The sequence below is a fragment of the Dermacentor andersoni genome, chromosome 3 (assembly GCF_023375885.2).
Source record: "Dermacentor andersoni chromosome 3, qqDerAnde1_hic_scaffold, whole genome shotgun sequence".
Taxonomy (NCBI): Eukaryota; Metazoa; Arthropoda; class Arachnida; order Ixodida; family Ixodidae; genus Dermacentor; species Dermacentor andersoni.
Genome location: NC_092816.1, coordinates 48,936,752 through 48,960,817, shown reverse-complemented (window position 1 = coordinate 48,960,817; position 24,066 = coordinate 48,936,752). Strand labels below are relative to the sequence as shown.

The following is a 24,066-nucleotide window of genomic DNA, read 5'->3' as shown; positions in this document are numbered from 1 at the left end:
GAGACAAGTAAGAACAGAAAGGACGACGCCAACAACCTTTCTACTTCGTTTTGTTCTAAACTTGCGTCCGTGCTTCATGCCTGCTTTTTAATAACACGAACCCCCCTCCCCTACTACCAACTTTCTCAGCCTTTATCGTTCTAAGCAGACTCCTGATCTGTTCTCGATATCCCCATACATACGTGTCTTCAGATGCTGATAACGAACAGATCGCCATGATGGAGCCTGCGATCGCGGCCGCTGATGAAGGTGAGTTATGTTGGCAGCACATAGTCACTGTGCTTCCATGCTCCCGTTTACGTCGTGGCAGTATTAGCTGTAACTTTTTTTCATTCTTCGCTGGGTTGCGCCCAAGATCCACGGCAAGCGAATTTGCAGCAGCGAGCAGCAGAACTCGAAAGCTTTTTCTTCTTATAGTTGGTGTGACTAAAGTTGTGCGAACTAATTGGATGGAATGTGGTTCTGAGGCTTCCGATGTTTTCCCTAGGGAGCCCTGCATTATGCATTTGGGGCAAAAGGTGCTGCGACAGACATCTGATCCTGTTGAAAACACGCGCATCTTTCAGTGATGCATATACTATGGTCGTGAGGTCGTGAGTTCGTGGCTGTGGTCTCCGTAGTGTGCTTATGCACAGATATTGTACTGGATACAACCACATGAAGTCATCAGACAATGAAGCCGCTGAAAAGATTGGGGAAATTAAGCGTAGCATTTAAGGAACTGTAGAAAAATAATTAGGAAAATTGATGAAATGACAACTTGCCGCCTGTGGGTACACAACGTACCTCTTTTGCATTACGTGGATAGGATGCTCAACTATTGAGCTATGGTGGTGGATATGCATGCGTCCACTCTCTTGGGTAATTGTGTAAGTGTGCTAGATGTGTTCCTGGGAGTGTTAGCCAGCGCCACTAATTGCCTTGGCGGCGAACGGGAGCCATGCTTGTAACTGCAGGCATCATACGTCTTTCCTTGAGGATGGCACCGGTTTCGAGATACGCGCCTTCAAGATTGCAGTAGTAATGCACTGCTGTTCCACTTATTTATTTAACAAAAAGCCGTTTTATGCACTGAAGCTCAAAGGTTACTGGAGCGCCAATTTATTTCCTCGCACATGTGGCAAATGAGTATCTCCGAAATGGTGTCATCCTGAGAATTCGCTCCAAGTGGCTGCCACCTTGCGAACTCGCCGGCTACACAATTCGTAAATTGCAATATATGCCTTAATGTAGTTAGATAAAAAATAATTAGCGCAATTTTGTTAACTACTCGATGACGCGCTTTGATTTCACTGGAAGCAATGTCCGTCTCATCGAGTAATCCAGTTCAATTAAGGATAAGAACTGTGCCATACGCCACAGAAGATTTAAGGAAGAAATCTGTATAGTCTAAAAAAAGCACCCTTTGAATGCACAATTACAGAAAACAGTTGGGCTGGTTGGTGGTTGTTACACACTTGAAGACATCATTACCTAGCGCAAAAAAGACAACGGATGACAGAGAGAAGCCTACAGGACAGAACGCTAGGCTTCAACGGAATTTTTACTGCAAAGGAACGTAGGATTCGTGGGACGTGCAGAACTTGGACGTAAGGAAGCAAGATTCATCTTTCCGTTTCCCCCACTCTAACACAGGAGCTATCGGAACAAGTAGAGGGACAGGTTAATTTCCAGATAAGAACGCCCTTTCTTGGTGACAGCCAGGGACGGGATGCTTATACGCCTATCACCCGTTCTTTTGGTACAAAACGCTTCGTGCATATATATATATATATATATATATATATATATATATATATATATATATATATATATATATATTTCGACCTGCCTTTGGAGCCGTCAGAGCACACGAGTGCTTTGAAGCTTTGACACTGCACGGTGCACGATCACCTACGTCAATGATGACCACCAGTCGCTACAGCACTGACAATCTGCCCTATGTTCCCTCAAGCGATTTCTTAAACTTCGACCCGTTTGACCAATATAGCACGACCCGTTTGACCAATATACCACTTGGCGCATGACAGGCAAATCATGTAAACTGCGACGTGGTACACTGAATTGTTCATCTATTACTGTACCCCGAGAAAGCCAACGAAGCATTTGCTAATAATTTTTTTCGAACCAATTCTGTAGCAGCGCATGTGAAGAAGAGAACATTGATGCTATGCAAGAAAATGAATCTAGATAGCCCTGGAAGTGCCTGTCAGTGACCAAGAAGGACAAGCTAAACTTGTTCTATTCAGCTAAGATGCATAAAGAAGGTATGCCGCTGAAGCCAGAAGGAATTTTGCCAAGGAGAGCTTTCCAAGTTCCTTCAAAAACACCTCAATTTATTGCCTCGTAATGATCTTTTTCTCGCAGGCAACTCTTCATCTGTAATTGCATACTTGTCTGAGCACAATAAGGTAGGGGAGTGGTTTTTTTTTCCTTCTCCGCAGACGTAGATTTGTTTTATTCATTACCTCAAGCTGAGCTGTACAGTGTTGTTAGGGAGCACATAGAAAATTTCCGACCTGTTGCCTTCCAGGATACTTCTGATGTATCTATTGACAACTTAGAAATGCTTAGATTTTATCTTTCTTCTACATTTGCTGATTATAACCATGACACCTTTGTACAAAAGGACGGCGTGTGCATAGCTTCGCGTCTAGCTCCTGTTTTAAATGACCTATATTTGTCAAGCTTTGACAAGCATCTTGAGGCAAGTGTTGACAATACTTTTCTTTCTAATATCTTTATATATGTAGATGATTTTCTTAGTTTGCTAAAAGGGGTTGGCAGTGAAGAGAGGGAGGACATTGCGGATGGTGTGCTTCGTGTTTGTAATGTGAGGGACGGAGTTTCACTCATGAGATGCCAGCTGAAGGCTGCTTGGAGTTCTTAGACACGCGTATTAGCTCAACCCACAAACTAGTATGCTGGACATACTGCCTCGGTCACAGAAACATCTCCTTGACTATAATTCGGCTCGCTCTAAAGACAGTGAAAGGGGGTATAGCGATGAGCTGCCTTCGAGCCGCTTTCCAGAAATCTTGTGAGCACCAGGTAGCCTGTAGTGTGCAACACCAGGTTAGTCGACTGCGTTGTGCCGGCTTCCCTAAAGACACGATAGTGCCTGTGGCTGAGAACCTAATTTATGAGGTCCAGCAACACCGACATCCCATGTTGCGATGTGCACAACTGCCCTAGGTGCGTCCTGCGCCGACGCCACAGGTGCACTATATGTCCCACCCGCTCAAGAAGGCAGCAGGGAAGAGCGGCGTTCCGGTCGTTTTCTGGGCGTCACAAGAACTGCAGAGAAAGCGCCACGTGGTGAATGAAGGTCAACGTAATGAGGCTTGTTTGAAAAAGCATGCCACGTGCTTCGTTGACTGCCACGTGGCTGTAGTTTACACGATACCCCGATCATGCGCCGAGTGATATTTTGGTCAAACGGGTCGGAGTTTAAACGATCGCTTGAGGAAACATAGGGCAGTTGTCAGCGCCTTAGTGGCTGGGGACCATCATTGCCTTGGGTGATCGTGCACCGCACAGTTTCAGAGCACTCGCGTGGTCTGGCTGCTCCAGAGGCAGGTTAATATATATATGTATGTATATGTATGTATATATATATATATATATATATATATATATATATATATATATATATATATATATATATATATATATATATATATATATATATATATATACGAAGCGTGCTAAATTACCAAAAGAGTGGGTGTAAGCACCCCGTCCCTGCTGGCTCTCGCTAAAGAAGTGTGTTCGTATCTGGAAATTAACCTGTCCATCTATTTCTTCCCATAGCTTCTGTGATAAAGGGGGAAGGGGGAAAATGAATGTTGCTTCCTTGCATCGAGATTCCGCGTATCCCATGCATCCTATGTTTGTCTGCAGTAAAAATACAGTTGAAGTTTGGCGTTCTGTCCTGTGCGCTTCTCACTGTTGTCCGATATCTTTTTTGCACTAGTTAATGATGTCTCAAGTCGGTAATAAATGTAGATTTATATACATACGTAACGTCCAACACATAAACCGGCTACATAAACGGTGCACGAAGAGCACCTACACTATATATGTCCGTTTAATTCGACCTCTATACAAAGAATGTAGAAAGTTACCGAGCACCGCAAATGCAGCATTTATTTTTAAATCTATGCAGATGTCAAACTAAAAAGTATGAGTGTAGCGCACGTTGCGTCATTGCATAAGAGATTTAAGGTAAGGCGGGCATAGTTTGGCGCTATTGACGTAAGAATTTGTGAAGCCGAATAACAAACTCGTTAATGCGTGCCGTTATTAGAATTCAGTAAGTACCCCATTTCTTGGATGACTGTGGCTAATTTGAATGCCATCCTGTTTTAGCACCCCCATTAATTTTTTTTTTCATTGCTGGAAATAGCACTTTCTTTTAGATAATCATGGTCAAATTTTAACGATCAGTGCAGGCAGTATCGGCATCGAGTGCGTCTGGAGCGCTAGAAAGGCAGCCCCGCTATTATGTCACTGGGAAACACTCCGTGACGGAGTGCGCGACAAAGTGCGCGACGAAGTTTCAATCGTGGCACGTCACGGTTGATGCTAGCCAGGCACAACGGTAAGTAATTTTTCAAGCACGAGCGATCCGCTTATCACCAGTTTCCGTCTCGTGCTGGCATTCGAGCTTCTTTCCGCACTTCGTCGCAGGGCGTTTAGGTGTGACGTGAGAGTGGGGCTGCCTTTCTGATGCTTTGGGCTCGCTCTGTTTCGATAATATTTGTATTGCGAGTTGAAACTAGATTATGAATGCCTCGAATTCAGTGCGAATCTCAGAACTTCTGGAGATCGGGTGCCTCAAAATGTAACTGCCTCCAAACTTACCACATAAAGAACCGTTTACAAGGTGCCACTAAATAAAAATAATCTTTTTTTTTTATTTGTCTTCCCAAACTTAGGACACTAGCGGCAAAGTCAGCGTCGCCTCACGACTCTTCTGGAAAAGTTTCACGTGCGCTACGCTAACAGCCTCTAACATAATGTTTATTCTAAAGGAAAAAAAAAAACACAATCAGACGACGCCTGAGCGGCTTTACGAATGTAAATTCTAAAGCTCAGGACGAGGTCGCTCTAACGTACCTGCCTTAATTCGATTTTCATTTTTTGCAGAGGGCGAGTATACGTCACAGGCGTCCATAATCGTAACTGATGAGAAAGGTAGGCATGTGTACTAGTTGAGGATGGTGTTAAAGCGTCGCGCTTTGACGGATGCACAGTAACAGTGTATGTCTGTGGCCCTTCCGTTACACAGTGAAATTGTAAGTACACATGTTACTTTCATTCTCAAGCTTAAGAACCTCTCATAGCGAAATCAAATCACTGAAGGTACAGACAGGTGCAGTGTTCATTGCAGCTTAATGTGGTGTACTGTTCAAATAAATTCTACGTACCGTCAGAACCCCACGCACAGTATCTTACGATGATATCATATTTCGTACGAAGGTATGTAAAAATTTTGCCTCTCGTATTGTCAAGAAGAGGCATCGCCTCGGAAAGCTACGGTGCGGCGCGTTGCTTCACAACGGAGATCTTGGAGGCCTATATCTTTATTATAAATTAAATTATGGGGTTTTACGTGCCAAAACCACTTTCTGATTATGAGGCACGCCGTAGTGGAAGACTCCGGAAATTTCGACCACCTGGGGTTCTTTAACGTGCACCTAAATCTAAGTACACGGGTGTTTTCGCATTTCGCCCCCATCGAAATGCGGCCGCCGTGGCCGGGATTCGATCCCGCGACCTCGTGCTCACCAGCCTAACACCATAGCCACTGAGCAACCACGGCGGGTGAGGCCTATATCTCTTCGGTTACTTAGGGGCGCTACACGTGAAAGGCGTTCAGGCGACGGCTCGCCGTCGTCGCAGCAATCTTGGAGATAAGACTTTTAGAAATTAAGGCTAACAAACCCAACACTTGATGAAAGAAGAGCTAGAAGATGAAATTAATATTGGCTAAGACAATGCTTTGCGCTGATACTGGCAAATTCTTCCTAATATGTGCATTTGTTCTTACCCGCAGCTGCACACCGCCACTGTTCTTTGCCGTCGCCGGCCTTCTGGTGTTCTTTCTCATCGGATCTAACCTGTTCATGTTCGTCAACGGTAACGGATCTTGAAATACCTTGACCATGCGGGGGATTGGAGGAAAAGAGCCATCCACAATACGCAACTTTCAAGAAAGAGAAAGACAATAACGCGCTTATTTGATTTAGCTTTCCTGTAATGACGCCATGACATGAGCGCATGTGTGCTGGTACGGAGACATACTAAAAGCTAGAGGGAGCATGACGTCCGGCAATAGGTGATGTCCAAACGCACGGCCCGTACAGTGGTGCCAACCTGCAAAAGCTGCAAAAGCTATTGAATCGCAAGGAGACGCCACCAGAAGAATTAACGCTTTGCTGTCCTTCGATAAGGAGGCAGGCAATCCTTCCTCTCATCCGATCCCTCTCCACAATCTTAGGCCACAGGCCATCCTTTCTAATAAATATTTTAATCGAATCGGATCGAATCGTAGGTTGAATACGCCGGATGCGATTGCGGGATCCGGAAACGACGTCATAGACGTCAAGTTTTGGACAGCACCTGTTAGGCTCGGGCGCAGCCACCACTGCGTCTACGTCTTTCCAAGGACTCCTTTAACCATAAATGACCCTTAAGGGTACTTGAGGGCGTACATCGGTCTGTAAATCACACCCTTACATCCGTAAACGGTATAAGGATGTGATGTGTACACAGAAAGCAGGTTAATGCGTGCCAATTGGCTTTCTATATAGCTGAGGGAACAGACGTTGAGTAAAGCGAGAAACTAGTTTATCTTTTAGTACGCCGAACACAAACGAGTAAAACTAGCAACGCGATAGGACCCACCAGACAAAGGCGACGAGGCGCAAACTGCGAATGAAACGCCGACCACACGTGAGATGCGGTTCAATAGGCGTGTGCAGATCCCTACGGGTTAAAAATAAGAAGAATGAAGTTGAAGAAATTAAGAACACAACGACAAAACACCAAATATTCAGCCAATAAATAACCACCACAAGGTTCATGGTTTCAGTTTACGTGACTATTTTTGCCAGCTTGATCTCGAGTCTCGCTCGAGGAAGATAGAGAGGGCAGTGATAAAGCAGTTGGTATAGCTTGCCCCTTGTCGTCCTTGTCTCGATAGTAATATACATTTTACCTCACGCTTGTACAGAGCGCATGGCAACATGAGCTGAACGCCATCAGCGTCAGAGTTCCCTTTAGGGATTTTTTTATAGGAAATTGTAAGGATTAGGAACCTTCAAAAAGTACACAGAATACAAGATGTGTCTGCATAAGCTCGGGTGGTATCTTCAAAATGCCGCTTCTTTTTCTCTTCTTTTTTCTTTAATGTAAAGTCCTTTTATTTTGTGTGTGCTTGCCACGATTACCGGTGCGTCCGCGTTCACAAGACCACTTTCACAAGCTCTTGTTGCGCATGCGCCATTTTCACAGCCAACGTCGGAAGCGCCGCCCGTCTGGAGGCCACAGAAGAGTACGAGGGCGTGGTCTCCACCGAAAATGAGCCGCACATCATCGGACGCGCCGTAAACGAGTCCGAGGGGCACGACCACGGGACGGGGGTGCTATTGAAGCCGCCAGGTAATTGCGCACCTGCACTCATGTACGCTGCGTCCATTTTTTGCAGGGTGTCTATAATACCGGGTGCTTCTACATACATACATACATACATACATACATACATACATACATACATACATACATACATACATACATACATACATACATACATACATACATACATACATACATACATACCAAAAGGACTTCTTCTTGGGCAAGTTGGTGCTTAGATTTCCTAGGTATACTTTGTGGCGCAAAATACATTTCTGGAAAAGGGACACTGTCTCCCTTTCTTCTGTCCCTTTTCCAGAAATGTATTTTGCGCCACAATGTATACCTAGGAAATACATTACATACATACATACATACATACATACATACATACATACATACATCACAGAACTTTCAAAAAACTCCTGTGTCAGATAGCCCGATTCTAGTCCTTGAGAAGAATTACTCAAATGGGTAGATATTATTTGTAGGAGAAATGAAAATCCATAATTGAATAATTAACAAACTCACTAATTAACTTTTTATTACTTACTACACGGCACATATTGCAACTTACGAATTGTATCCTATGAGTTTGAAAGTCGTATCCACCTTAAACGTAGTTTCAGGGTGGCACCAGTTTCAGGATGTTTATTCCCAAAGTGTACAACGAAGTGCTACATGAGCGTACCAGTTACTTTTGGGTTTCAGTGAACAAAACGGTGATTTGTTAAAAATGCAGGTGGAACAATGCAGTGCATTTTCACCGCGAGTTTCATGGCACATGTATCAAATCCCGTGCAATCCTCAGAATTCGTACCAAGTGGATACGCCTTGCAAACTCACCGGGTATACAATTCCTACATTGCAGTATAGGCCGCAAAATTACCAGTTAGAAAGTTAATTAGTAATAATTTTTTAAAACGTTAGTCGATCACGCATATAAATGTTTGGGGCGTGTAATATCTGTCGCTTCGAGTAATCCAGCTCAAGGACTGCAATGACGCTATCTGCCACAGCCGAATTTTAAAGCTCTGTATGATCTAAAGAAAGAAACAAAGAAAGAAAGAAAAAAGAAAACAGCCTGTAAAGTACTCGAGTGGTGCCCTGCAAATTAATCGATGCTTAATTATGTCAGAAGTTACCAAGTTTCTATACGCCGTGCTAAAAATTAGGTGGCTTGCGTGTTCACGTGTTGCTGGCCTTGCTGCACGAGCAGAGAGCCTCATAAGCCTCGAAACTAGGCTGAAACATTTTCTTTGCTCAGCGCGGCGCACCGATCGAACGCTCCAAGAATTGGTACTTAAACACTGCCGTCTAAGCCGATGTGAAGTATATTGGCTATTGAGTTGCGCTGAAATTGAAACTCATCCCGAAAGTATTTGTGGAGGAAACGCTTTTTCTTTCTCTAAAATAACACTCAATCCACTGTTTACCTGATGCGCGACATCTACGTGACTACCCGTCTATCCGAGTGGTGCCTATACATTTGAAATTATCCGGGTGGAGTCATCTACTTTTGGTGAGGTTATGCACGGAGCACGACAGCTAGCCTCAGCGATCGGCGCCTGTAGCTTGCGTGAGGACGTGTATTGAAAGCCACGCTGCTGCCATTGAGATATCCTTTGCAAAGGGTGCGATGAGCCTACACACTTCAAACTTTCGCTACACGTCACCCGTTGTCCACCACGATAACTCAGTGGCGATGGCGTTAAGTATGGCGTTGCTGAGCGCCATCCCGCAGGGTAGATCCCGGCTATAGTGCCTAGAATATACTGGCTAGTGTAACGTGCACCCGCTCTTTTCAATGGAGCAGCGTGGCGCCGCCTGCAATGAATGCCCACGGTGGCCGACAGAGGTCGCTGCCAGACGGGTGGGTGCAGACTGCGCGTGTCGTCTGCTTCGCATATCAGTTTCGCAGCTGTTGCGTCGGTTTCTGTGTTGCCGTTTTCAGTGTTATTACAGCGTTGCGTGTTTGTTCTTGGTGTTTTCAAAGAGAGAATGCTTCGCTACTGTGTTCGTGTGCCTGTCATTACAAGAAGTATGCGGCGGCGGTGAAAAAACGCCTAAGAGACAGTGCAAGGAGAGGACCTGCTTTATGCCGTTGTGTCGAAGCGGTTACCACTCGAACAAAGGGCGTGTATCGTTGTTCACTCCACCACTGATACGAAGCGGCAGCACAACGGGCAAGAATGATCAGGAGAGTGGACAGAAGGCCGGCACCAACTGCTGTGGTTTGTAAAAAACATTTCGAAAACAGCTTAGTCGAGCGCACGTTCTCTATCACCGTGAACGGCGTTGTCCACGAGATTCCCCGCGATAAACCACGCCTGAAACCCTACGCTATACCCACGATATTTCCTGAGTATCCTAAGCATGCACCTTACTCTTCGTGAGTACCAGGGAAAAAAACGAGAAATAAGGAGCAGTAGCGCTTTGATCTACTATACTGTTATGTTGCACGAAAGATCACTGCCCAAAATTCTTGACCACAGTGTGCAGGCTTCCTTTGCGTAAGTAAAGCTGAAGCTAGTGCCGACGCTGCTTCAATATTGCACTACGCATTTTGACAATGCATGGAGGCCTTGTCTATCTTAGTCAGACCTCGTCAACCGCTGTGAAGGCCGTGGAAGATGTTTTTACTGTGTTCTTTAGCAAACACAAGTTACATGTAGCGAGTCTAGCTGATTTTTCAGGTCAGCTGCAGGCACTGGCCTTCCCCCAACTAGGGTGCCCAGAACATGAAAAACCAGCTTTGACAACACGTACTTGTGAAGTTGTATGTATTCTAGCTTGAGGTTTCGGTTTTTTGTAAAAGGCATCAACATAGAGGGAAGCGCAAAGGCAACGGCAGAAGCTCTTTAAACTGCGTCACTGCCACTAGATCTAGCTTCTTCGTGTATGTGTGCATTATCTCATCTAGGGCTGTCTTATATGCCCGCGTTTGACTGTTGTTACGCGAGAATAAAATATTTGTTACGCTTAAATGAAAGACATAAAAAGAAGTCTGCACGTGTTTACCAGGTATTAAAAAATGTATAGTACACAGAACACCGCGTGCAGTCCATTTTACAGGGAATTTTTTTTACTTATTATTCTATCCTCGTGGCCCAATGGGCATTATGAGGAGATGGGTACATGGTTTACAAACAATCAAAAACATTCAAACCTATGACGACAACAATAAGGTAATAGGCAGAAATAGCAGCAAATATAATAAAAAGAAAGGACAGCGAAATTCGTCATTTCAAAAGATGATCGGTTAATTTACAGCGGTTTTCAATGGTTATGCATTAATATAACATCAATAGAACAGTAACATAACCTCAGAATTCCTTTACTTTATTAGAATGAAAAAAAAAATGTAACCTAAAACTTACCCTTACAAAAATTACGCTGCCATCATGGCTAGAATAAAAAACAAGTGTCCTTAGCTATCACCGAAGAGTCACGAAGGCGAACGCCTTGTAAAGCCTACTGTAGTTCACCTTAATGCACCCTAATCCTTCTTCATCCACCCTAATCCTCCTTAATTAATACACCTTAATCCCCCAAGTTCAACCTAATCCCCCTTAATCCAATCACTATAATCAATAATTAAATTCGCAAATCATTTAGCATCTATTATACACGGCTGGACATGCTTTGGTTCGTTTATGGCCTTCCTTGGATCGTGTGATATGTTCTGTACCTCGGAACACGGCCTTGGAACACGGAGGTCTAAGGCATTTGCCTTAAAAATTACGTTTTCTCTTCGCCAGCTCGACGCCGAGATTACACACGCTTTTCTCGCAAGCGACAAGCGCTAGCGAAGCCTGTTGTAATCAGAACAAACCCTGATTTATAAATCAGCTGCCCACATTTGAACTGTGCTGCTACTATGGCTTAATAAAAACAAAAAGCGCAGCAGCCCGGTTGCCACACGGCGGGCTACGAAGACCGGATGGTGCCGCGGCACCCACCTGCACTGCAGCGCTCCTAGCGGCAGCCGCCGGCATTCATTGCATCCGGTGCCACCCGGGAGGCCGCGGACGGCACACTAGCCAGTATATTCTAGGCACTATATCCCGGCCGCGGTGCCCACATTTCGGTGGGGCCGAAATGAAAAAGAAAAAAAAGAAAAAAAAACCGCTTGCGCGTCCGGCACTATGGCGGCCTTAAAGAACCCCACGTAGTAAAAAATTACTACGTAGCCTTACAGCTACGACGTCGCTTATAGCTCACTGGGTGTAGTTTCGAAATTCTGAGCGTGAACGCCACGCTGACAAATTTTGAATAGTTACTGGTCACGTCAGCCACCCAGAGGAAGAACAAGCGCCGCCCACCTCTCTCTCTCTCTTTCTTTCTGATTGTCCGCCTCCGATCGCCCTCCGCGCGACGCGTCACTGAAGAAATACTAGCGCACAGTTAGTGAACCCTTTTTCTGGAACACGGGCAGCCACTTTTCGTTAGTGACTGGCTGACACGAACCCTCGTAGCTTTTGTTGGACTGGATGGAACAAGTAAATGATTCTTGGGACTCTGGGACCCAGGATCTGGGACCGACGATCTGATCTTGAAAATCTGGGGTACCTTATAAAACGCGGCCCATATAAATTTCAGCACCCGAGGGATATTTGCACTACACGCTCGTCGAAAATGTAGCCGCCGCGGCCGCGGTATCTGCCGGTTGTTTCAACGAACACTTTCAAAATTAAAGAAAATATATTGCCTGTGGCAGATCGCACAATTTTAGCACATGAGCTACTCCACTCGAGGAGGCAGACATCACATGCGCAAAAAAAAAAAAAAAAATTGAGACGGATAGTTGAATATTTACCAATAAATCACTTATTCAGTTTTTAAACAATTACCTTATGACACATATTTCAATTTTATGAACAAAAAGAAAGGTAACCGAGCAGCCCGATATCTATTCATCATATCATAAGAAGCCAATACTTCAATTTACAAATTCCAGCCGGGGATTTCGCAAGGCGTATCCACTTGGAACAGTCCCACATGTCCCACAGTCTCTCGCTCTGACCGTGGGACCTCCTCCTGTATACACAAATTTTTGTAATTCATTTTATGCCTAAATAAAACCACTTGTAGCTTCTGACTTGGAACGATAGTGTATTTTTACCGTAAGTTTGACCGCGTACCATGTCGCAAATTCCACAGAATTCTTTTCAAGTGGGTATGCCTTGTAGTCTCACCCTCAAGAATTAGTAAATTGCAGTATGGGCCATAAGGTAAATAGTAAAAAACTTAATCAGCGATTGTTTGCTAATTAGTCGATTATGCATTTCACTTTTATTCAGAACTTTCAGAAACATATAAAATTGACTGAATGATTGATCGACTGATTGATCGATCGATCGATTGATCGAACGCATAACGAGCTCGGTGGAGCAACACGGCATATACCCACTACAAGCTACCGCGACGGGTATGTGATTGGCGAGCACTGAGCAGAGCCGGCATAATCAATACCTTTCCTTTGCCACCCGCTTGTGCGCGGCGGCGTCGCAGGTTCAAGGAAGAACCCCACCGGGCGCAAGACAGGTCACTCGCCCCAGCTGCTACCCAGCCGGTCACTGGTGTGCGTGCTGGGTGGTCGGACCCAGGAGTACGGCCCGATGTGGCTCGACGGCTTGTGTGACGTAGCCCTGGTGCCCTTCTACGCGCTGCCTAAGGGTGGCGACACCTTCCTCAACGACGGTGAAAAGGCTACGCAGCAGGTTCTCGACAAGGCCGCCAAAGCGGTCAAGACCACCTACGGCATCCACGTCCCTCTCAAGTACGCGTGCTTTGCCACATTGTCACGGAGCCATTCGGAACGGACGTCCTTGCGCGCGAAAGTAATGAAGATCGGGCAAGGCCGTTGGCTGGAGCTGTTAGCGTATCACTTTGCGTGCCTGCCCATGCGCGTTTAGGGCGTTCCTCTCCGGCGGCTCCGTTTCATATTTACAGGGTGCCTCGATGTCCTCCTCACCCGCCACTCCATACAGACTGGAGACAACCGCGGCGTCTGCTACGGAGTTGGCAAGGAAATCGCGGACGCCATTGCAGGCGCTCGTGTGTCTTGTGTGCGGTTTGGCACTACTTTACTGGCATTCCCCCAGCTCCACTGGTCTGCCATGTTACCGACAGCAGAGCCACGCATATTTTTTTCAAGTACCCATCACTAATCTTACCCTGAAACGTTGGTTCGATAACCTGGACGTAATATACAGTTAGGGCTCTTTCGTTTCAGCCGTAACAGTGGCACAAATTTCTTTTATTCTTTTTATATACTATTTGTCTGAACTGCAGGTATATCTCTGGTTATGGAAGCCACAAAGTAGTTTCAAAAAGAAGAACATCAATTATATCCAATTTTTGCTAGGAAATTATTACAGTTGTGCTTAATGCTAATAATCTCCGTTGTATTTATGAGCATATCACACATTTTAAGGCTAGGCTCTCTCGGCCTCTTCTTCCCACCTAGCGAGTTTTGTCTGCTGTCTTTTGCTGCTGTCTTGCCGATTGCACATCTTGAACAACTGGGTACGTGGAGGTGGGAATGTGACACTGGGGTGTGTCTGAACGTCCTGGGCCGAACGCCTAAAATCAGAGGTTTTCACTATATTACCTAGAGGGAAATCTGGCACCTCTGTCTATGGGAGTTTAGAACTCTAAAGTGCTCTGTGCTGTCATGGGAATGACAGTATATGCATAGAACAAGGGAAAAGTTAGGAGACAGCACTACGTCACGCAGCCAGCCTCGGTAAGCGAACACTCCATGAAGCCTATACATTTGCTAAGTGGTGGCCCAGCTCATGACCTCTTGCGTCGAGATCACGGATCAAGAATCGAGATTTGCTGAGACGTTTGGTTGCCAAAAGCTATGCCAGTAGTTTCTATTCGGTTCGCGTTTGTTCGGCTGCCCTGCCGTGGCTCTGCCTGAAGAGCGGGAACACTAAAGCCAATCGCGAACTTTCACGTGCAATCACGTATTGGGCCACCAGGTTTGTCTTCAATCGCATTGCGCGATTGCTCCCTCCTTATGTTTTCCTTCCTGCATAGGTATATGGGTGTGAGAGGCTTGCGTTGTCTGATGTTGTACGAGGCTTGGCCTAAAACGTGGATATAGCCAAACAAACAATGCGTTCTTAAAGTAAAGTCTACATAAATGGTTTTCATTCACCCATATTCCATCTTTAAATGAAGTTTGCTTCCTACAATGCAGAATTAAACGATAAAAAGCAATAACTGATGACAAGCGGTTCCAAAGCGAGCGCGAATCTTGTCTTCTGTCCTTCAACTTTAACGATCCGCTGATCCTTTTACGTTTGATAAAATTGCACATCCAGTAACAAGTCCTCATAACGAAACAAAACAAGTTCTTGTGAAATAACAAGGCTAAAACAGCTTTTTACGTGCTGTTTCAGTAGGAAATGAATCATTGTGACAGAAGGAATGGTGTTGGCCAGGCGCGTCTTCAAGGCGTCCTGCCTCTCCGAGAACGGCGAATCCGAAATCCCAATATACCGGTATTTCAACGCATACCACAGCGCAGCAGCGCCAAATTTCCCTCTGGGTAATATAGTGAGAAATTCTACGCCTAAAATGGGTGTGTACCACTGGGTGGATGCTCGAATAATCAAAGAGAACAAGAGGCGAGAAGCAAAGATGTCGGCAATAGAAAATTTAAGAAGCTGGCCAAATGTGGATAAAGGGATTGAGGGGAACAACACGTGACCAGTGTGCGCATTAAACGAGAAACGCTGAGTAAAAGGGAATAAGTTGAGGTGAACACATTTCAGTAAGCATCGGACCGCTTCGCTTATCACCGATTCACACGAACGTGCGGGATCCATCGTTACATTTATATTATTGCAATTGTACGGGCAATCGAGGTGCGTTGTTGCCGTTGACGCCGTCGCCGTCAACGTGCTGTCACAGCCCTGACGTAGACGGTTAGAAGGTTTCGAGAACCGCGCGAGACGCGCCAGTGCGTTTCGCAGGGAAGACGACTGCAGCGTTTGCTCCTTCCGCTGCCGTCATGATCGTAGTTCTCACAAACACTAGCGTTCCTGCTTTACAGTTATGCGCATATGCTACTTACTACACGCTGTACTCAGTGGGTCTGAGCAAACAGGTAAATCTGAAACTACGAATTCCAACGGTCTTCCGCCGCATGCGACTTGTGCACGATCGATGCGCATCCCCTCCTACCTATTTGTCGGCGCTCCTCACCAGGCCAGTGTAGAAACTCCACTTGAAGAGCCCCACGTGCGTGCCTGCTAAGCCGGCGTTGTGAGACGCCTGGTAAATGCGAGAGCGCTCTTACTGCTACGTCAACGTGTCGCCCCTCGTATAGATAGAACAACGGCTAACAATCTCAAGCGCACCGCTGAATGTTTCTATCGTTCTCAACACATAACTTGTGATACCACGAGACTCAACCGACAGACATGTTGCAAAGTGTGGGATAACGATTTGACCATAGGCACGGCTTTCCTTAATTAGCTATTGTAAGAGCCTCTTCATTCTATGCTGCACCAAAAAAAGCATAAACCATAGCCCCACTCCTCATCAACGAAGTGTTTATTACATTGAAAAACTTTTGCGTGCTTGTTTCAGAGAAGTGCCTAAAGTTATGGACGACCTTATACGAAAAAGAGCTCAGAACAAGATGAGGAACTATTGGATGCACAAGAACATCTACCACTACGCCATCCTCGACCTGCGAATCAAGCCCGACGACACCACGCCCCCGGACGACGTTGTGGGCAAAGCCTTCGGAGTGCTTGAGGTACACTGTTGGTGTCAGATGCATTCAACTTGATCTGCTTGCAACTGAGACTTGTATTTCAAAGTCAGCCGAGTTCGCGTTTTACTTTAGGCTGCTGCGACAGTATGCTACGCAAGAAGATATTACCGGAAACGTTTTTCGTCCAGAGACTTAATTATTTGTGCAAGCGTTCACTTTCCTTACAGGGCCCACAGCTTCCTGTGATGACTTTTATACGTGTGTATTTTCAATAAGTTTGAAACCCTTTTCATCTGCTGACAGGTTACTACTGAGATAAATAGCGCTTTATGGTAATTTTAATACCAGGCCCTGCATAATGTTACTGATTGAGCCACGCCTGACGTTCTAGGCTGGACAAGCTAGAAGGAAAGAAAATGAACTTGTTGGAGCATCTTTCTTGGTTCCCGTGTTTATTGCGTTATTTCATTTCCCACGGACGAAGTTTCGTCACCCCGCTCTCAAGGCACTTGCTTGGCGCTCTTTGGCCAGACCTGGCCCTTGCGCTATTGAACGCCACACATCATCATTATCATCATCATCACCACCACCACCACTACCACCTAAAAATGGGCGGGCGTCTATATCACTGTAAAGTGAAAGCACCATGCTTAAAAATTGTAACCGTCTTGTGCATTTTTCTTTCTTGTTGTAGAAGTTTAAAAGTATCCAGGAGAATATCCGCCGGAGGGCGTCGAAAATGGCGGCGAAGAGGCAGCGCAAGGCGTACGTCATCCTGGGCACCCATCTCCGCATGTCCACGAACAAGGAGTTGTTCAAGGCCCTCGAACACCACGTCGGGTGCGTTATTATTCTTGTTCGATTCAGCGATTTCGCTATTCGAACACCTCTTTAAAACTTATGCGTTTGCTTGCTCACGTTATAGGGGTGGGGGCGTGCGCAATTGTGGCACGCATTTGCACCGTACTTTCCACGAACGTTCTACAAGAGACAGCAGCGTGTCCCGAGTGTTTGATTTCGGCAAATTTGCTCAGATTGAACACCTCCTCTGCCGACAGGTCTTTTCCGATCAGTGCCTTCGTAGTTCGCACTCACATCACCCAACGGGAAGCTCTGATGCTCTCCGACGGATGCAGTACCGCCGGCCCTGCGCCTTACAAGTTGAAAAATAATCTTCGATTCATGGGAATGGTAAGAACGCATCAGCGAATGCTTTTACGCTACTCAAAAATGTGTCGTGAAGTGCATTGTTGTTACAGTTAACGGTGGCCAAAATTATTCAGTAGTAATCTGCTGCACCGCGGCGTTTCATAGCGACTTTATTGATTTGGAATGTTAAAATCAATCAATCAATCAATCAATCAATCAATCAATCAATCAATCAATCAATCAATCAATCAATCAATCAATCAATCAATCAATCAATCAATCAATCAATCAATCAATCAATCAATCAAGTCCCCGCACTGTAATTTTCCACAGTGCGGAAACGTTAGGTGAATACGGTGATGCACATATCGTCCCACACCTCGAGAGCGTATTTCTCGAAGCTCGTGTCAACTACGTACAATGCAGGGCTTCTATGAAAAGATTTTGCTTTTATTATTGCCAGACTTCGATTCGGTAGCAATGCAGTACTTCCCCAAATTATCTAATAACACGCCAGATTATTGAGTAAAGCTATAATTAATAATAGCGTATCAACTATTACTGCGCAGATATCGAAGTATACCTCCGCTACGAAGCTTTATCAATATAATTCATCATTTTACCTCATCTCGCCTGCATCTAAAAATTCGAGAGGAACGCGGTATATTTCTGCGTCTACTATAAGTATCTCTTCTCAGCATGGAACCCTTTCTCGCGACCTTCACTGTTATGTCCCCTATATGCCTTCATATACCGGGTGTTTCAGCGAACACTTTCAAACATTTTTAAAGGTTGCCTACGGCAGATCGCACAATTCTAGCTCATCAGGTGGCCCACCCTAAGCGGCGAACACTACTAGCACAAAAAATTGAAATGCATAATTGACTAATAACAAAAATTCACTACTTAACGTTTTAACTAATTACCTTATGGTCATTATGGCAATCTACAAATTCTAGCCGTGGAGTTCGCAAGGAGGATCTACTTGGAACGAATTCTCAGGATGACACCATTTTCTGAGATATTAATTCTCGATCTTTGCGGAGAAATGCTGGGCAGTCCAGTTACTTTTGCGCTTGAATACATAAAACGACGTTTTATTAAGAAAGTAACTGCAACGCCAATGCATTTCTCCTGAAAGCTTGGGAATTACTATCTCAAAACTGGCGCCATCCTGAGAACTCGTTCCTGAGAACTCCACCGCTAGAATTTGTAAATTGCAATATAAGCCGACACGTAATTAGTTATAAAATTAGTTTATTTTGTTAATTAGTAGATCATACATTTCAGTTTTTTGGGCAAGTAGTGTCCGCCACATCTAGTACGCCACCACATGAACTAGAACGGTGATATATCTGCTGCAGGCAACCTTTAAAAAAAATGTGAAAATGTTCGCCTAAACACCCGGATATCTAGTTTTCAATCTGTCTTCAACTTTTCACTTACTATGACTATGCCTTTCTCTATGCACTTCTTTTTTTTTCTTTTTTTGGAGCAGGCACGCGTTGATTGTGCCCCTCCTAGTAGCAGTTAGTTGCTAGATTTTTTTTCTCTCTATGTGATTGTTCTCACAAATTCAAACCTGATATTAGTAATATCTCGACAGGCCGGCACGATGTCGTATGTCAGAAATTTCTCATGGGTGCGGCGCACGCCTCTGGTCGTCTCGTTCACGTTATGCACGAGCCAATACCGGTCAAGAGAAGAGCTCCGCGTCGGCGCCAAATGCCACAACAACGCCACCACGACGACCACTTCCTCTGAGGTGAGTGAGCGTTCACAACAGCTGCCCATACGGTCGACAATTGCGCAGCGGATGTACGAGCAGCTCTCATTCTACCACATTCCCGCCATCCATGCAGAAAGCACGGCACTGTATGAACGTGGCTTCCGAGACAGCGTTGCGGTAAATGTACTCGGGGATAAAGATTAGTGTCGACCACTCGTTATGGTACTCTGTTAAGCACGTGGCGACAGTGTCTCGGTCTAGTTGGATGACCTTAAAAGACGTCGTAACTGCTCAATGTCGGTCTCCATTCCTAACAAGTTACCTCGTGCCGGAAGACTTCCCACTGTGAGGATTGCAAACCAGGGTAAAATATGCACAGAACAGTCTGCATTAGGCTGTGAAGATGAAAGGGCCACTGGGAGACAAAAGCAATCCGCGACATGTCTGTAGAGGATTTACGTAGAATTTACGGGCGAAAAGGCTTGTGAAGAAAAGAAAAACCGCTCTATAAGACGTCTGTAAGACATCTATATGAAACTAGTGCCCGCTTCTGAGGCTCAATGGCTATGGGGCGTCTTGCTATCTCGAGATTTAGGTATCGATTACCGACCACGACAATCGCATATCGATATGGGCGAAATGCAGAAAGAACGCTCGTACAATTAGATTTATTATGTCATGATGAAAACCCACAGTGTTGCTTCGGGGCATTAGAATCAATCAATCAATCAATCAATCAATCAATCAATCAATCAATCAATCAATCAATCAATCAATCAATCAATCAATCAATCAATCAATCAATCAATCAATCAATCAATCAATCAATCAATCAATCATTTAAATTGTGTGAACATGCGGGGACAACATTTTGCGGACCGCGCCCACGTAATAAAGACGTCTAATTTCTTCAAATTCACCGTGAAAAACCAGATACTGAGTCATCCTCTTGCTCCTCTTGGAGCGAGGACATTTGTGGCTCATTCGGCTGGTCGTTTCTCACTTCCAAAGGTTTATAATGTCGTTTAACACTTACTATAGTCGGTGACAACCTAAGACCGAAAAGTTATGTGCGCGCTGTCCTGAAAAAGACCAGTTTTTTTCAGTTAGTTGGCCTTTCTCAATTAGAAGTTGCATGCATAGGCTACGGAGACGTTCAACGTTTTTCTCGTGGGCGGGATTGACAAGTTTAGCGCCCGGCTACCCGCCGCGGTAGCCTCGTAGCTCCGGTATTGCCCTCGAGGTTGCTGGTTCGATTCCGGCCACGCGCCGGTCGCATTTTGGCGGGGGCGAAATGACATAAAGCACGTGTACTTAGATTTAGGTGCAAGTTAAATAACCCCATGTGGTCAAAATTATACCGAATTGTTGCCACTATGGCGTGCCTCATAATCAGATCATGGTTCTGGCGCGTGAACTTATTATTTTTCCCCTAGCTGTAAAAGATGTTTGGCGGGCAGGAGGAATCCGCCTTAAGCTTTCTTAAGATATTACATGATAGGATGGTGCGTACAAGAAAATCACTAAGCAGGCAAAATCGGCCAATAAAATATACATGTACACTCCATGAAGCTTCTAGGGAAAATTGCTCAATGCAACCTGGACGAATGGAGGTAAAGAAGTCACAGTCACAGAGCACACACTAATGCCCAATACCCCGATGCAATGCTTTATTGCTATGTGAACCCAACATAACCGGGGTGAGCATTCTTAACTTTTAGGGAACCTTTAGGAGATACCAGTTGCAGATAACATAATTCTAGCTTTGAGGTGGATTATTTAGAGAGACGGAAATTATTTGCAAGATAAATCGAAACACACTCAAATTATTGACAAATAATGACTAATTAACTTCTGGATTATTTACATTACGGCACACATTGCAATTCACGAATTGAAGCCGGTGAGCTTGCAAGGCGTGTCGACTTGGAATGAATTTCCAGAATGATACCGGTTTTTAAGATACTCGCCCCTAAACATGCACTGTTGTTCCACTTAACAAAATGCTGCTTTATGTACTGAAGCAAGAAATTACCTGGAAGGCCCATGCATTTCGTCCCACTCATTTGGCAAATAATATCTCGAAACCGGTGTCCGCCTGGAAACTCATTTCAAGTGGATCAAGTGTCGCAATCTGACCAGCCAATATTAGTAACTTGCAATACTTGCGTTAAATATTTAAGAAGTTAATTAGTGAATTTCTATTAATGAGTAAGATACGTGCATCTATATTTGTTTTAGTAAAGTCCGCCTCTCCGAATAATTCAGCTCAAGGACAAGGAGTATGCTTCCTGCCACAGGGCGATATACAACAAAAATAAAGAAAATTTTCTAAAACTTTAAAAAATGCTCACGCAGTGTACTTGCGATGGTAAAGTTGTGCGTACGTCTCTGAATTCTCAGATGTGCAGCCAAAGGCGGGACTTCTACGGAAACCACGCGATCGACAAGGTACAGCACACGGCTTACTCGTGGAAGAAGCCCGATCTCGTGGCCACCTACGACACTGCCGACACGATGAGATGGAAGGCAAGTAACCTGCTATAGTTTTTTTGGCGTTTGCCGACTGCCGAGATTACACCTAATGCGCGTGTACCCGAAGGCCGTAAACGAAGGACTTCGAGGAGCGAAATGTTGTGCATTCAAGGTGCGTCGATGAGACCACAGTTTGCGCTAAAAGTAAGACAAATGCGCTCCGAAAAGATGAACATGCGCCGTACACGTGGCCACGATGCGTCATGCTAACGAGCAAGCTGCACAAGAGTTGTTATTTATAGTTTAAACATTCATATTACAAATACGAGGGACGTTACGGAAGCAAGTTTCATCATTTATTTTCACGTGGAAGCCTTACTGCCAGCAAGAAATACACCATGGCATCATGAATTATGCACCTTGCGCTATTTGTCCACATAGTCACCACCGACATTAACTTATTTGTCGTAGCGTGCAACCAGTTTCAAGAAACGACTCTGTTAAAACTCGGTGCCCTGTGATGCATGTAATTATCGGACAGCCTACTCCACCTCAGCGTTGTTTTGGTAGCGACATCCCGAGAGTGCGGCTTTCAATGCACGGAACAGGTGTCCTTTCATACCGTACAACAGTAGGCACTTCCATTGGCGACCACGTTGTCAGCACACGTCTGTCTGCCATCGTGATTTGTACTCGAATAACCTCTGGCACGCCGGTCTGAGGCTACACTCTCTTCTTCGGCGATCTGCGCATGCTTCATTGCTCCTCCGATGATGCTCCTTCCGTCGTTGAACCAGCACCTGGCGTGAATTCTTATGGCGATTGTTTGTTTCAGCTGATGTACCATATTCCATATTAAAAGAAATAACAAGACATAATTTCAGAACGTCTGTCGCATGTAAAGAGAAGAAAATTAAAAAAAGGTTAAAGAAGAAAAAGGCTGGTAATTTTCTTCCCTTTTTTCGGTTATGGTTCTCCGACTACGAAACCAGTGTCTTCAATGAAGAATACCTGGTATAATCACTTCCGGTCGAACTAAAGAAAAAGAAAGGAAAGAAAGAAAAGTTTGGCTTGGTTCAGGTTCTACATTTAGCCATAAACTGTTAATTCCATTAAAGGGAGAGTGAGATAGAGAGAGAGCAACAAGAAAGCCTTTGCGATAACATACCTGGCTGTCACCAATGATTCACGGTAGGTAAACGCCGTCTTTCTTATGCTATGAACGTTACGGTACCGTTCGAAATCTATAAACATTGTTCCAAGTAATACATTTGGTTGGGATTACAAATGAGAATGCTTTCAGATTGTTTGGCAAGTATGCGCCGTCGTTGCATGATTCCAGCCGCCGACCTTTCTTTCGTCCATAGGTCGTTTCACAACTTCAGCAGTCACTCTGAATATAGCGAAACCAAAATTAGCAGTATAGCATTAAACGTCGGGCGAATTCGCTCATTCCGCAGTGTCTGGCGCTCTATTATCTTTGAAGATCTCATATTTTTTGCTGTTCAGAGAATGAGCGATTAGCAATCACAGTTGCCCGTGTCGTCGTCACTGCATGCGCTGTGCGCTTCTCTTTCGCGCGTCGTCAGGCGAGCCGTGGACGCAACGTCGTCACGAGTGTTCGCCTAAGCTGTTTCGTGGGAACTCTAAGCTTCTTCCCGTCAGTGGTACTACGGCTCTCGATACGCTGATGCTTGCCGCCTCCTATAGTCGGCTTGTTTAGCACCCTATATGCAAGGCGTAGAAGGAATGAGGGTCCTTGTGAGAAGCCAAACACTATAGAGTCATCTTCGTATTGCGCGTATGAGAAAAGGAAAAAAAGAAAGACGAGGAAACTGCTGAAATAAAAAGCTAATATGCAACTGAAAGGAACGGATAGATGTATTGACAAACGCACACACATTTGTCGCCGGACATGTCAAATGAATCGTTAACAATTTCGCGAATCGCATGCTGATGAGGGAACCGGTGTTAAAACGAAGCTTTCTATGATGTCTGCTCAAATGTGAGAGCAAATCTTAGGGAAACGCAAAGCTGACGACGGAAATGTTTTGTGCAGAAGACGTGCGCAACTGGAACGCAATTTCAAGCACTTCCTCTCCAGCCGACGTCGTCACTTCTCTGTTGTCCACTCTTTCACTCGCTCCTCGCTCAGTGCCTGCTCTCGTACCGTCTTCTTCGCTTGATTGTCCGTGCTTCTTCTTCACTTCTCTGTGGCCGAATAATCTTACTTTCTTCTCCTTGCCGTCACTGCTGTCCGCAGGTATGCTCTCTGGAGAGAGAGCACCGTCCCTTGAACTTGAGCGTGGCGCTGTTCGACGTCGAGTGCGAC

At 45.1% G+C, this 24,066-nt stretch overlaps 1 protein-coding gene across 1 annotated transcript; it reads left to right on the top strand.

Moving 5' to 3' along the window:
• The first annotated feature begins 215 nt into the window (after positions 1-215).
• Positions 216-21,825, top strand: LOC126520680 (uncharacterized). Its single transcript, XM_050169470.2, has 10 exons — positions 216-249; positions 5,294-5,300; positions 6,062-6,144; positions 7,522-7,668; positions 13,156-13,423; positions 16,252-16,423; positions 17,076-17,221; positions 17,440-17,572; positions 19,137-19,295; positions 21,663-21,825. Exons 1-10 carry the CDS (start codon positions 216-218, stop codon positions 21,804-21,806), a joined length of 1,293 nt encoding a protein of 430 aa, XP_050025427.2. The 3' UTR covers positions 21,807-21,825.
• The last annotated feature ends 2,241 nt before the right edge of the window (positions 21,826-24,066 follow it).

What these genes read in the sequence shown, in the direction of transcription:
- LOC126520680 (XM_050169470.2), top strand. Translation starts at nt 216, where the DNA reads ATGATGGAGCCTGCGATCGCGGCCGCTGATGAAG. An exon ending in ATCTTCGATTCATGGGAATG is followed by an intron (nt 17,573 to 19,136) that starts GTAAGAACGCAT and finishes ATATCTCGACAG; the next exon opens with GCCGGCACGATGTCGTATGT. An exon ending in CGACGACCACTTCCTCTGAG is followed by an intron (nt 19,296 to 21,662) that starts GTGAGTGAGCGT and finishes CTGAATTCTCAG; the next exon opens with ATGTGCAGCCAAAGGCGGGA.